General features: G+C 41.6%; 1 protein-coding gene and 1 long non-coding RNA gene across 3 annotated transcripts in view; both read right to left on the bottom strand.

The window, feature by feature from the left end:
* Positions 1–2,463: 2,463 nt before the first annotated feature.
* On the bottom strand, positions 2,464–3,588 carry LOC139208960 (uncharacterized). Of its 2 annotated transcripts, none has more exons than XR_011585199.1 (3): positions 3,107–3,588; positions 2,657–3,056; positions 2,464–2,609 (listed from the first exon to the last, which is right to left on the bottom strand). It is a non-coding gene; the product is annotated as an uncharacterized lncRNA (long non-coding RNA). The 2 variants fall into 2 exon arrangements; XR_011585200.1 differs by having other exon boundaries at positions 3,115–3,588.
* A 7-nt stretch (positions 3,589–3,595) lies between these two features.
* Positions 3,596–13,880, bottom strand: part of mao (monoamine oxidase) — a 33,139-nt gene continuing 22,854 nt past the window's right edge. The window contains exons 4-15 of the mRNA XM_070838773.1: positions 12,987–13,091; positions 12,793–12,884; positions 11,659–11,800; positions 10,314–10,463; positions 9,349–9,508; positions 8,569–8,665; positions 7,687–7,740; positions 7,538–7,595; positions 7,347–7,444; positions 6,175–6,286; positions 3,885–3,947; positions 3,596–3,787 (exon numbers count right to left, since the gene is read on the bottom strand). Of these exons, the coding sequence (XP_070694874.1) occupies positions 3,632–3,787; positions 3,885–3,947; positions 6,175–6,286; positions 7,347–7,444; positions 7,538–7,595; positions 7,687–7,740; positions 8,569–8,665; positions 9,349–9,508; positions 10,314–10,463; positions 11,659–11,800; positions 12,793–12,884; positions 12,987–13,091 (1,287 nt within the window). The 3' untranslated portion in view covers positions 3,596–3,631. The remainder of the gene's footprint in view (positions 3,788–3,884; positions 3,948–6,174; positions 6,287–7,346; positions 7,445–7,537; positions 7,596–7,686; positions 7,741–8,568; positions 8,666–9,348; positions 9,509–10,313; positions 10,464–11,658; positions 11,801–12,792; positions 12,885–12,986; positions 13,092–13,880) is intronic.

The following is a 13,880-nucleotide window of genomic DNA, read 5'->3' as shown; positions in this document are numbered from 1 at the left end:
ACATCCCCAGAGGATGAATCCTAATGACCTTGTGAGTTTGTTTTTCTTTACCATGGGCACAGCAGCCTCACAGAGCATTTAGCGTGGTGGCAGTAGACTCACTGAAGATGTACTTCTCTGGGTCGGTGGCTGTCAACCCTGAACAGTCCCAGGTCTCCAGAAAACAATGAAGAGGTATCAGATAACGAGTAACTAGACATAATGTCTGCTAACTGTAGTTGGGAAAGGGCGCACAGACTCATGGGATGATATAGCTAAGTTTCACTGAAGTCAGAAACATTAATGTGTTTAGAGATTGTTTCTAACTAGTTTTCATTTATTCTCAATCACAGTAAGTGGTGTTAAGGCACTGTAACTGACTGAGTTAGATGGGGTGGACATTATACATGCAGCTGCATCAATACCCAAGAAATATACAAAATGATACACAACAACTGTTTAAGACGAGTAAAAGATTTATTTCACATTTCTTCTTTTAAATATCACCAGCTTTGTTTAAGGAATCAAAGACATCAAAGAATGAGTCACAGGAACAGTTAAAGAGGCTCAAATGCACAGACTGACAAGGGGGACAGAGGGACTGTCTCAGGGCTCCAGAAAACAATGAAGAAGGATCAGATAATGAATAACTGGACATTATGTCTGCTAATGGTGCTAGGACTGTAGTTCCTTAAGGACGGGCAGAGTGTGCTGGCTTTGTTTGTTCACTCAAGTATGAAACATTAACACATTTAGAGATCGGTTAAAATGTGAATGGCATCATTTTCCAATTATGACTTTTAAAGTTGACTGGAAGAGCACAAAGCCAGTGCATGTGCTGTGATGAAAGAGGGGTAGGTCAAATGATGAGTAAGGGTTGGATGGTCAAAGGTCAGTGCAGACAGGGTGAAGTTAAGCAGCGGGGGGGGGACACATGAGGGCACCACAACAAGGGGAGACAGACAGTGAAGCACTGCAATCACAATACAAAACACACAGACTTGACTTCACTGGAGATAAGCAGTTTGATCAACCCAACAGTCTGAGCTCTGTTTTTCACAGCTGATACTGTGTTTATACGCCTGGATTCACCTGAGTCAAGTTTATACTGAGCACAAAACTCAGGCAATACAGGCAACGTTTAAAAATGAAAGGTTGTGGATATGCTAATAGGGACATGGAGTTGTTTAGCTGGTCCCAGTTTACTGATGGTGAGTGATGACATTTTAAACCAATCACCTGGTCCATCTGACCTCTCACCTCCAGTGCAGGCAGGAGGGGGGTGGGCGAGGGCAAAGAGGGTCAGAGTCACACAGGCACTTGAGAAAAATGACAAAAACACTATGACTTCCATTAAGGCACGACAGATAACTACAAACACACACACACACACACACACACACACACACACACACACAGACCAGTCTTTGGGACAAGAACTGCATGATCCTCTCAGTGGGTGCACAGAGTGCACGGTGCAATGCCCTTCGAAACAGATGCACTAACAGATTAGAATCAGGATTGTGTTGACTGGTTTTCTTTACATCTAATGATGTTGCAAAAAAAAAATCAGACAAATGATGTAACAATGAAGCACTTCAACATCATTCCATAATGAGCTGCACAGCTCGTTACCAATTACCAAGTGCCTGCAGCATGGCCAACAATAGGCTTTTACTGTAAGCTGTGTTTTTCAGTCGTGAAGCGGTGATTTTGTTTCTCCAAATGTATAAATGTAGAAACCTTCATTTATTCATCTGATTTCTCGAGTTCATTTTGAGATGCAGTTTTCTTTACTCTTTACCAAACCAAAACCATCTTACAGAACATAAGCTACACCTTGTGTGATTTAAACTCGATTGATTTTAATAGCGTAAATAATAGAATGAAGCATCTGATAGGTAAGTCAACAGAATCCAACGCTCTGTTGTTGGAGGCCTTCACAGAGGAACTGCAGGCTGGCCACATCTGTCCTTGGTGGATGGCTGTGAAATGGCTTTCAGTAATAACGCACATAAAACTTAATATGTGGTTATCGGTTAGCTACAGTACTGCCCCTTGTGTTAATCAGTTCTTATAATGAGAGAAGAGGGAATATATATATATACATATATGTTAAAAATCTGATCATATTACAGCAACAAATAGTTTGTGGTATCTAGTCTGAAGAAAATACATTCAAATGCTTCCATTACATGAACCCAAAGATAATCGTACAGAGCAGCTTAGTAGCACTACATTACTCCTAAATACAAGTTTTAATTAAATGATAAGGCGTCTTATGTATTTTTCTTATTCTTTTTCTGACCATCAACAAATCCCATGTAAACCAACAACGCGTTCTGTCTCTCAGTACTGCCCTGTTAGCCCCGAGCACATTTGCCCCTTGTGAAGACATGTATCTTTAGAAATGGGTCACAAACATATAGAATGATTTCAAAGAGGCTGAGTATTTTTCACACAACGGAGCACTGTCGTTTTTTTGGCAAATGTTACTTAAACAGGAGTAAATAGTGCATTTGTAGGGGACTTTTTTCAGCTGTAGATTTGATGCATTACTAAGTAATAATATCTGGCACAAGGACGTCTTGAGGGATTAATTCCAAATTAACTACAGTACAAAGAAGGTTCTCGTATGTTGCAGAAATAGTGCAGATAACACCGGTAAAACTCACACCTTAAAATAACCAGGCACTGTAGATCAGGACTATTTTATACAGCAGAGTAATACACATTTGGTGCATGAGATTGACATAAAATAAGCAACAGTGCCCACGTTCATCATACACAATGGAGGTCTATGGCACAGAGGAACAAGCTATATCAGGCTCCAGCTACACAGGCAATACTTGACAAAAGGGTCAGCTCTCTGTTAGTTTGGGTCATTTCATGGGATTTGTTGACAATAAGTAAAAAACAGAATATCACCAGCCTTATCCTCAAACCTCCTCTGTGATTGTGGAATGGGAAATGGCACAACTCTATTCTATTGTGATGTTGCTGGGTCTCATCAAACAGCCACAGCTGCTTGGCCAGAATAAATCAGCACCTAAAATCAGCAGAGGTAATTAGACATACTGGATACACACACATGGACACACACATGGATACACACACACACACACACACACACACACACACACACACACACACACACACACACACACACATGCATGCTCACCAAAGCAAGTGCACATGCATACAAACAAAGCTCACACAGACGCACAGAAAGCATGATGAGTTGATAAACTCACATGTAATCAGGAATGTGAATGTCATTGGCAATGTATGGACTATTAATAGTTATGTATCTATATATTCATATATTTTCCTTTTAAGAATTGATTCTGTTTTTTTTCCTTCATTGCTTTCACAATCTGAATCTCAGATTTATTGTAAATTTAAACGTCAGGTCTTTTTGACTTCCCACAAACTGGCATCTCTTAACTTTGAATCAGCCCACTACTATTTTATGTGAGCTGAACAGTCTTTCTTACAGCAGGGTGTTTCTCAAAAAACATCCCTATACTCCATATAGTTCACTACTTTGCGGTTTGGGCCATAAAGTAGTGCACTATAAGCACAAGAGTACAGTGTCTATTGAGATGTGCCCCCATGAGATGCAGATGAGTCAGACGAGGGTGTGGGCAGTTTAACTCCGGGGTAGGAGGCCCTTCTTGTAGGCCATCACGCCGGCTGCGGTGGCAACAGACAGGAAGGTGGAGATTCCCATGAGCTTGAGGAGACCACCGACTGAAGGCATATTCCTCTCCCAGCAGGTGGTGACAAAGGGGAGTGCTGGGACTTCCTGTTGGAAGGACAGAAGGAAGAGGTGCATTTAAGTAACATTTATTAGACTTTTAATTCTAATTAAGTTAGACAATATTCAGGAAGATTTCCCTCACCACACTCGCAGGCTCCGTCTGCCAGATCTGACTCTGGTGGATTTTACCCATTGCACACATAACCTGCAACAGAACACAGTGGTTGTTCAGTCAGGATGCCCACAGCAAGATTCAAACCATTTATTCCAACATGATATGCATTTGAGTATGGCAGTGTGACCCAGCCAATGTGTTTCCTTGGAAGAAATGGAGGGTGGAGCAGCACTGAGGACTGAAAAGGCCTCTTGGTAATACTTCTTGGCTGACAAATACTGTATGCATGTTTCCATTTACATATTAAATTGCCTTGTATTGCAAACCTGTAGTCACAGAGGTACAGCACTGCAAAAGTCTTAGGCAGGTGTGTAGAGTTTGCTTTCAAAAATCTAAAACTGAATTGTCTATTTTCATTGATTTACAAAATGCAAAGTAAGAGAACAGAAGAAAAATCTAAATCACATCAACATTTGATGAGACCCCCCCACCATCAGAACAGCATCAGCTCTTCAGATACACTAGCACACAGTTTTTGAAGGAACTCAGCAGGCAGGTTGTTCCAAACATCTTGGAGAACTAACCACAGATCTTCTGAGGATGTCGGCTGCCTCAGATCCTTCTGTCTCTTCATGTGATCCCAGACAGACTCAGTGTGATGAAGTCAGGTATTTTGTAGGATCATAGTCACCTGTATGAATAACCAGTTATACCAAACAGGTGCTAATGATCATGTATTTCATATGTAGGTTGAAACACAGTCATTAAGTGAAACGGAAACAGCTGTAGGAGACTTAAAACTGGGTGAGGAACAGCCAACCTCTGCTACCATGCTCAGACTGAGCACAGCAACAAGACACCAGGTGGTTCTAGTGCATCAGCAAGGTCTCTGTCAGGCAAAGATTTCAGAGCAGACGGGGTGTCAAGATGTTCAAGCTCTTCAGAAGAAGCACAAAGAAACAGACACCACTGAGGAGCGTAGACGCAGCGGTCATTTCTGCAGATGGAGTTGGGGATTTGGTCAGAGTTAATGGTGTCCTCAATGCTGAGAAATACAGGCAGATACTTATCTATCATCAGTACCATCAGGGAGGCATCTGATTGGCCCCAAATTCATTCTGCAGCAGGACAACGACCCCAAACATACAGCCGATGTCATTAGGAACTATCTTCAGCGTTTAGAAGAACAAGGAGTCCTGGAAGTGATGGTGTGGCCCCCACAGAGCCCTGATCTCAACACTGAGTCTGTCTGGGATCACATGAAGAGACAGAAAGATCTGAGGCAGCCGACATCCTCAGAAGATCTGTGGTTAGTTCTCCAAGATGTTTGGAACAACCTGCCTGCTGAGTTCCTTCAGAAACTGTGTGCTAGTGTACCTAGAAGAACTGGTGCTGTTCTGAAGACAAGGGGAGGTCACACCTAATATTGATTTGACTTAGATTCAACTTCTGTTCTCTTACTCTGCGTTTTGTAAATTGATAAAAACAAATCAAATTTTATATTTTTGAAATCATTCTTACTTTACAGCATTTCTTACTCCTACACATTTTGCACTGTATATTTGCTGTTTTAAATGTTTGACTTTACTTCAACCGATTAGATTTGTATTTTGGGAAATACCCTTATTTGCTTTCTCAAAGGAGACTTAATGTCAAGATCGATACCACTCCTATTACAGTCCATTAAATAATAAGCTACAGCCAGCAGGTTTTGTTACCAGCTCTCTCCCTGTTTCCAGTGTCAGAATCACAGTCAGCTTAATGGCCAAGTATGTGAACACATACAAGGAGGGTGACTCTTGTTTTTACATGTACAGAACAGATATAGCAGAACATCAAAGCTGAGCAGAGGTAAACATATGCATATGCAGTATATATAGTGTTCTTAGATTTATATTTGACAATGCTGACATGTCAAAAAGCTGTGTATAAAACTACAGAATATAATATAGAATAAATGGGTGCAGTGGATGTTGGTGTTACATGGTTACTGCACAGACGTTGTTTCTGTTTCACTACGTTAACCTAAGCTAAACTAAACTAAAATAAGATAAGCTGAATTACGCTAACTGGCCTCAGACATAGCAAACAGATAAGAAAGTGGTATCAGTCAAACTCGTCACTAATTGACAGTAAGCACACCTGGTCTGTGATATCTGCAGCTTCTTCACACCTTTATCTGCTCCTGGTGGTGTTTTAAAATAAAACAGAGACTGAAAAAACAAACCTGTCTTTTGTCTTTGTCTCTTATCTCATATGTGGAGCTCTGCTATCTACTTTCTGACAGAGCGGTTTTAGAAGTTATCTGTGCTCTGACCTCTCTGGCTGCTCTCTCTCCGGCCTGCACTGCTCCCTCCATGTAGCCACTCCATTCTGTGGCCGTCTCGGTGCCTGCAAAGTACAACCTGCCAACTGGCTCCCTCAGCACCCTGGAAACACAGGAAAAGGCAAAAATCAGAGAGGTTACTGACTTTCAGCTGATTTTTGCTTCAAGTGGCCTTTAGCTAAATGCACTGCTGTTAGTCTCTGGTACTGTAGACATGAAACCATCATCGCATTACACTGTTTTGTGTAAAATGATTTTTCATTTAAAGTCGCAATTTCTCCCACCTGGACAAATGTGATGATGGACCAACTGATTTAAAAAGCTTTAAAACATAAGCAAACTTAACTGCTATGAACAACTGTCAACGTTTAGGGACGATAAGGACAGTGTAAATGATTTTTACATAGTCCAGTTGGACACATTTCAGGTCTTTAACCCTTTAACCTTCTGCTCAACCACATGGTAGAGCACATTTTGACTCACTATATCTTATTGAAAACATGTTTTGCTTACGACATCTCAACCGTTTGGTAGAGGCCAATATTTCAAAAAATGTGGGGTCTGTTCCCAAGGAAATAAAATATATAAAGAATACATTTTTTCATTGCTTTTTTCTTGGTGAGGAGGTTAAAGGGTTAAGTTAATCTCAAAATGTGTTTTCACTGGACAGTGAAGATATTGGAGGGGGAAAAATCGGGTTTTCTACTGAAGTAGGAACAAAGAAAACAAAAAAGCATGGATTTGGACTCATTTAAGGGTACTGAATGTGTGTGTGTGATGGCAGATAAGACCATGCAGAGAAATGTGTTGCACCATGCAAATAATTCAGAAAATATCTCGCCTGTTGTAACTACCACTGTTAACGCACTTAGAGGTCGATTACGTTCACTGTGCATTTGTTTGGTATCTACACCACAGTCGGCCTTTAAACAGTCCCCAAACTTGATGGTTAGTGGGTTATGATTCACCAAACAAGACAACAAATGAAAAAGAGGTAGACAGCTGGCTCCATCTCAGCCTGTAACAGGTTGCCTGGCTGAGTGTCACAGAATGTAGATGGTCTCTGTAAATACTTAAGCCCTGCAAACAACTGTAATGTAACTGGTGGATTAAACTAAATTAATTAAAGTGTGTGTGTGTGTGTGCGTGCATGTGTGACTTACTTGCCATACTGGGTAAGGATTCCTGGGGGGAAATAGGCAGTGTAGCAGCCCCCAGAGTACTCCTCTTCGCACCAGTTCTTCTCCTCATAGTGCACCGGCTGACAGACATAGGCAGACACATGAATGGTTTAAGATGTGACGCAGCTCCACCGTAGCTGTGAGACTACGTATTATTCTGTACCCAAACTCACATGCAGAGCCTCCTCTGAGCACAGCACTTTGGAGTAGATCTCACAGATCCTCTTCAGCCTAAATGCAACAACACAACAGTTTGGATCAATGAATCTCGCATCTTGTGAGAGTGTATTAATCTGCTGTATGGTCTCCATCGTGTATCTACCTCTCCTCTTTGGTCAGCCCTGATAGCTTTCTGCACTTCCGGGCGAGGATGAATCTGGAGGAGAGTGAAAAACAATATTATTCAATAATTATCCACTATAACATATGTCATTGCTCTAGTGGACAGGCAGGACAAGCAGCTCCTATAGTCCTACTGTATTATATTTCATTTAAGAGGAATCCTAATGCTGCATCTGCACAAAGCCAGGCCCATACTGAAAGTGGTTTTCCCAGTTTGGTGTGGACTTGAGGAGTGTCTTCTCAGAGGAGTGTTACAGCAGCACATTAACGCATGTCTGGTTCTATTCTATATTTTTACAATTGTTATCAAAACGCATGAGAGCAATGAATGTATCACACTAACAAGGATTGCGTGTGCATCCGAAGCCTGATATATCTCATTCCTCTGTTCCATTGTTGCCCAAAGACTATTAAAACACATGAGTGAGCCACACTGTTGCACTGTGTGATATGTTGTGTCATTACCACACACACATTGTGTGTGCTCATGGTACTTTATTTTGAGTCAGTCCCACACACACCGTCCTGCTGCTGCAATTACTCGTCCACCAAATGTGTTTTAATCCACTACTGAAATAGTCTTCAACAAATGCACCATTTACTCCTGTTTTAGTAAAAAAACATCTATTAGTTTTTAGTCATTTAAAATAAAGGATTTACTTCTTGAGTATCAACCACTGGGCGTGGGGCCTAAACATAGCAGGGAAATCAGAAGGTATAAAAAAGGAAATGGACTAACTAAGTCCAAATAATACCAGACGTAACCTTAAACGCATGTGGAATTGGAGTAATGCTTTCAGCCATGTAGGGTACAGTACATAACGCTAACATTATTTTTGACTGCCTGTGGCTATGGATTCACCCCATAATGGCAGGTACAGTCCCATCAGGCTTTGTGTCATCCAGTGTCAGGCCAATGGGAGCACCTTCCTCCTCGATCACCATACTGCCACAGAAACCTGGTGACACAAAAGGGTAAGATGGAGAGTAAAAGACCAAATAAGACATGTACAACAGCATTCCCTCTCTCCCAGCTTCCTGTGTTTAGAGCTGGATCAGGCCTTGGACCAGCCCCTAGTTATGCTGCTATAGCCTCAGACTGCCGGGGGACTCCCATGATGCACTGGGCTCCTCTCTCCTCCTCTTCCTCTCCATCATTATGTCTTAGTGTCTGCTACTAACATGGTATCTTCCCCGGAGCCTTTCTGTGCTTTTCTCATGTCTCAGGTTCCTGTGGATCCTGGTCCTGGTTCTCCTGCTGTGGTTCTCTGGTTCCTGTGGATCCTGGTCCTGGTGGTTTCATTAGTCACCCTCCTATTGTCAGTACTATAGCTGCTGTTAGTATGTTGGTTGCTGTTTGTCTTCTCTCTCTCTGTGTCTCTCTCTCTCTCTCTCTGTCCAACCTCCACCCAACATGGACCCCGACAGAAAGCCCCCCCCCCCCCCGAGCCTGGGTCTGTTCCAGGTTTCCTAATATAATATCTGATGCTGCTCATGTGTTAATGTTGAATTCCTGAATCGTTGGGTCTCTCTCTTAGTTAAAGAGTTTGGTCTAGACCTGATCTTTTAATGTTAAGAGTCTTGAGATAACGCTGTTGTGAATTGGCGCTATATAAATAAAGATTGATTGATCGATTGATACCCTTTTTCCTCCAGAAGTTCTCTTTGTAGTAGACCATGCACTTAATGACAGAACCCATGGGAACGCGGTGGATCAGCTGGTTCCTCAGCGGTGGCAGCTCGGGGTTAAAGTGCATCTTCAGATTCAGTCCTGGAGGGGTGGCCACGATCACATACTTGGCCTAAGGAAAAGACATGCATTACAAAAGAGAGCGTGACGCAAACGCAAGTAGGACAGCGCCGTGTGAGCAGGTTGCCAAACAACCAGCAGATGGCAGCAAAGAACTATACTGGGAGCCGGACACTGTGATTCAGACGGTTGATGTAGAGTTACTGTCACTGTGGACATGTTACATCCACACCACATTATGTCACATTAAGTGGAGCACAAATACTGCAGGTGGGCATGTTTACATTGCACCAATAAGATAACAACAATATAAGAATTATAGCAAACGTGGCTGAAGTGCTGTGGTCAGATTGTAAGCTAAGCATAAGTAACAATACGTTCATGTAAAAATACTTGTTTCATAAAAGTACAAAAATATCATCAATTCACTCAAAGTATCAAAAGTAAAAGTATCAGAAAAATGGCCTCTGATAAACTGTTAGACAGTAAATACTGATGCGTGCATATATAAGTACAGTTTTGGTTTTAGTGGCTCCCAACTGAGTCATGACCTCTCAGATGTGTCTTGTGACCTGTCGAAGGAGCCTAAGATCTTTAATGGGTTAATCATATGTTCTTAATCTGTTAAGAAACTAGTAACTACAGCAGTCTAATGTAGTAGAGTAACAAGTACAGTAAACACCTTTGGAGTGTAGAGGAGTAGAAGTATTAAATGACTCATAAATACTCAAATAAAGTAAAAGTGCTTCTCAATCTTCTCAGTTATATTTAGTTCCCGTATTTGTCTAAATGTACTTAGTTGCTCTCCATCATTGTACGGCTGTAGCAGACTCATCATACTGCTTTGATGTGCTTACTTTGTAGGTCTGCTTGTCCACTGTCTCCACCACCACCATGTCTCCGGTCTGGTCGATCCTGTACACTGGAGACTGCAGCTTCACTCGGTTGCCAAGCTCCCTGGCCATGCACTCACTGATCTGACTGGAGCCGCCTACAAACTTCCTCTCCTGCAGAGGTGGACGGAGAGAACAGTGGTCAGTAATCCCCCCCTACCACAACAATCACAGACTGTGCATGCAGCCAGACTGGGGGGTCTAGTTTAGCTTTTTTACGCTCTACTTCCGAGACAGTTTCAGTTTATATTGGGTAAAATTGCTTCTATCCCGTCTGATCCTTCTCAGACTACAACTCCACCGGGCTAATAAAACTGGATAACACTGGTTATCCTCAATCCACCTTTTCTCCTTCACTACAAAATTTCAAAATCTTAAACCAAAGGAAAAATGTATTTGCAAAGCACAGGCCAGTAACTACCGAATGAAGGAGAGGACTGGGGAGGTGGAGAGAGATTAAGTGGTGCCAAAGCTTTCTGATACACAAAATTAAATAGACAGTGGCCTTTTCCATATGGTTAGTGTCAACGCCTCTGTTCTCCCTGATCAGGAACACACTTTGTGTATTCCACTGTGGCATTTGGACGAATATAAACTAAACTTAAACCAGTTCTGGCAGTGAAAGAGGGTGAGTCTGTGTTTGTCTTGTTCCATTAAAGACAAGTTTATTTTTTCAGTTCCAGTGGAAAGTTGCGCTAAAAATGAAGAACAGCACACGTGCCTCCTCGTGAAATATTTTTCCCCTTATGTAACTCTCTCTTTTAAACAAAACATTGGCTCACATGACCATTTATGTGGATATACAGTACGCATACGCATGCATGTTTTAGAAACAGAGCAGGCCAAAACATTGCCAGTTTACTTAAACACAATCCCTTTTCTCAGTGGCCATGGCAACAGGGCCACTCAGCTTTAGAAAGTACAGCGGCAGAATGTGCTCCCCCAGCACTCAGAGAAAACAGCTTTTGTCAGGCTCATAATTATGCTAGGCTGATCAGCAGTAAACTAAGGTGAACGTATTAGGGCTGTGGGATCTCTCAGTGATGTGCAGCCTGTTTTGTCTGAGTCCCACACCACTTCTTGGCAGCCTCTTCTGCGCTGGCCTCACTTTTCACAGGGACATTTTCTGGACAGCTGGAACATGACTCTGGGGTATTCAGTTTGTGTAGCGAGCATAAATCAAGAGTGATCATCTTGCTATCTCATCTTGCACAGCTGTATCTCCCATTTATCTCATACATAGATACATTTATCTCTCTAACAAACGCCAAAAGCCTACATGTGCACTCGCAAATACTTGCAGACCCACCTGTCCTCCGTTAGTGGTGGAGAAGATTCTCATGGTTCCTCCGCACTGCTTCACATACCAGAGGAACCACAGTGCAGACACCTCATGGGGTTCAGAAGTCACATTCACGTTGACAAACAGTGTGGCGAAGCGACGAACGGTACTTAAAATGGGGGAGAGGGTTTAAACCAACAGTTAGACTTAAATAACTCAACACTTAAATGCCCTTCATTTATCTATGAGATCCTCCACATGTTTTTGATTCATAAACGTATTGATTTCATAACCACTTGGGATCAGCTCTTTATCTACACTGTACCACGACGTTAAAGGTTTTTGTCCTGTTTTTTTCCTACTTTTAAGAGTCAGACAGACTCACGAATGCACTTATTATGTGTCTATGTGTAGTTTTCACAGTTACTGGATATGTGTAGATTTACAATTTGATTCAGAAATACTTTTTTTTGAGTTTTTCCTTATCCAAAGCATCCAATTCAAGGGTTTAGAGGGTGGCGTATGCTGTACAGAGGTCCCTTGAGGGAAATTTAGTGATTTCTGATATTCCACTTCATTTTCCCATGGTCTCAGAGCAATGGTGGCAGGAACAGTCATCATGCAAACAATCATGTAATAATTAAGGTTCTATATGTTACACTGAACTCCCAGTACTGGATAGAGTATATTTCCCTATGCTTGAGCTGCAAATGATTGCATAGAGATAAAAAACAATTGGGCTAATGAGCACTACGATGGCCAAATACTTTGTGACTTTAGTGTTTTAAAGGGTTAAAAACAAACTAAACAATTGAAACAGCAACTCCCATGTTCTAAGAGGTGCAATTCCAAAAGGGTTTGTGCCTACCAGTCATTTGAAACACAAAATATGTAAAGATGGTGCCTAGGTTTAGAAATACCATCCTTTAAGATGTGTACCGTGTCACTGAACTGTCCCTGTTCAGGGACCTTTGCTGCATGTCATACCTGTCTCACTCCCCCCATTTCCTGTCTGACTCTTCACCATCAACAATCCAATAAAGGTAAAATGCAAAAAAATAACTTAGTTTAAAAGAAATACATCACAATAAATAAAGTTTAGAGATATAAAAAGCACTCTTGCTGGTAAGAAAAGTAATAATTTCCTCTATTCTGTGCTACCTGGTCCAGCAGATCTTTTCAAAGAGCTGTAGCATGGTCATCTTGTCCCACTCCTCAGCATGGGGGGCTCTCCATGGAGCCTCTCTGGGAATCTGAAATACATGAGGCCGATGAGCGACACACAAACATTTAGCAAAGGTAAGAGAACAAGAGTGGAGAGTAAAAGCAAACAACAAGAGCGATCCTTGCTTCACCTCCTTGCCCATCTCGTCCATTGTCCTCCACAGGTTGTTGAAGTCCAACAAGACAATGGGGTTCCACATGGGAGGGAAGGAGCCTTTGAACGGGTAAGACTTTCCCTGTAGGATACATGTGATCGTCATCATCATCATCATCATCATCATTATCATCTAATCTAATTAGTCTTACTTATCAGTCATTATACTCATCAGTTGCCTCCATATGTTGATTTTTCTAATTAACTTAACCCTCTGGGGTCTGCCCAGTCATGGGTGAGGACACCATAGTATAGTAACCATATAGTAACACACAGATGTGTGTGAATATGTGATGTGTGTTATGTCTGTGGACCACAAACACATTTCTAAAACTGTGTATTGTGTGAGAATACATAAAATGTGTTTGAATAATGTAAATAAATTATACTATCGTTTTATTTCCTCCATTTTTCTGCTGTATTTTTCCGTTTAGGGAATAGGGAAACAATGTTTTTTTCAACCTCCAGCTCTTATTATATAATGAATGAGGGTTTAAAATGACATTTTCTTCCGTTGTATGAATGTGGGTCAGTTTTGTCCCGTCTGACATACAGGCTCAGCTCGGTTGGAGACAGCTGTTGATCAGACTTTGGCTGCAACAGTGGATTGTCAATATACTCTGCTGATATTGGCTTTCAAAGTTTAATGTGGGCAGATGTTGGCAGGATTACATATGTTCTCTCCTGATTACAAGTAGTTTGAAAGTCAGGCGATACTTGTTTTTTTAGTTATTTAAACCATTTTCAAATGGTTCTTTATTACAAGGCAGCATGGTACCACTAAATGTATAATAATATGACCATCCAGCCTTACAGAGCCTCGAACTCTGAAACTGAATGGATTTCGTGTCCTTTTGGGTCCAAATGTCTA

This window comes from Pempheris klunzingeri, chromosome 10 (genome assembly GCF_042242105.1).
Source record: "Pempheris klunzingeri isolate RE-2024b chromosome 10, fPemKlu1.hap1, whole genome shotgun sequence".
Classification (NCBI taxonomy): Eukaryota; Metazoa; Chordata; class Actinopteri; order Acropomatiformes; family Pempheridae; genus Pempheris; species Pempheris klunzingeri.
This window is presented reverse-complemented; position numbering and strand designations above follow the sequence as displayed.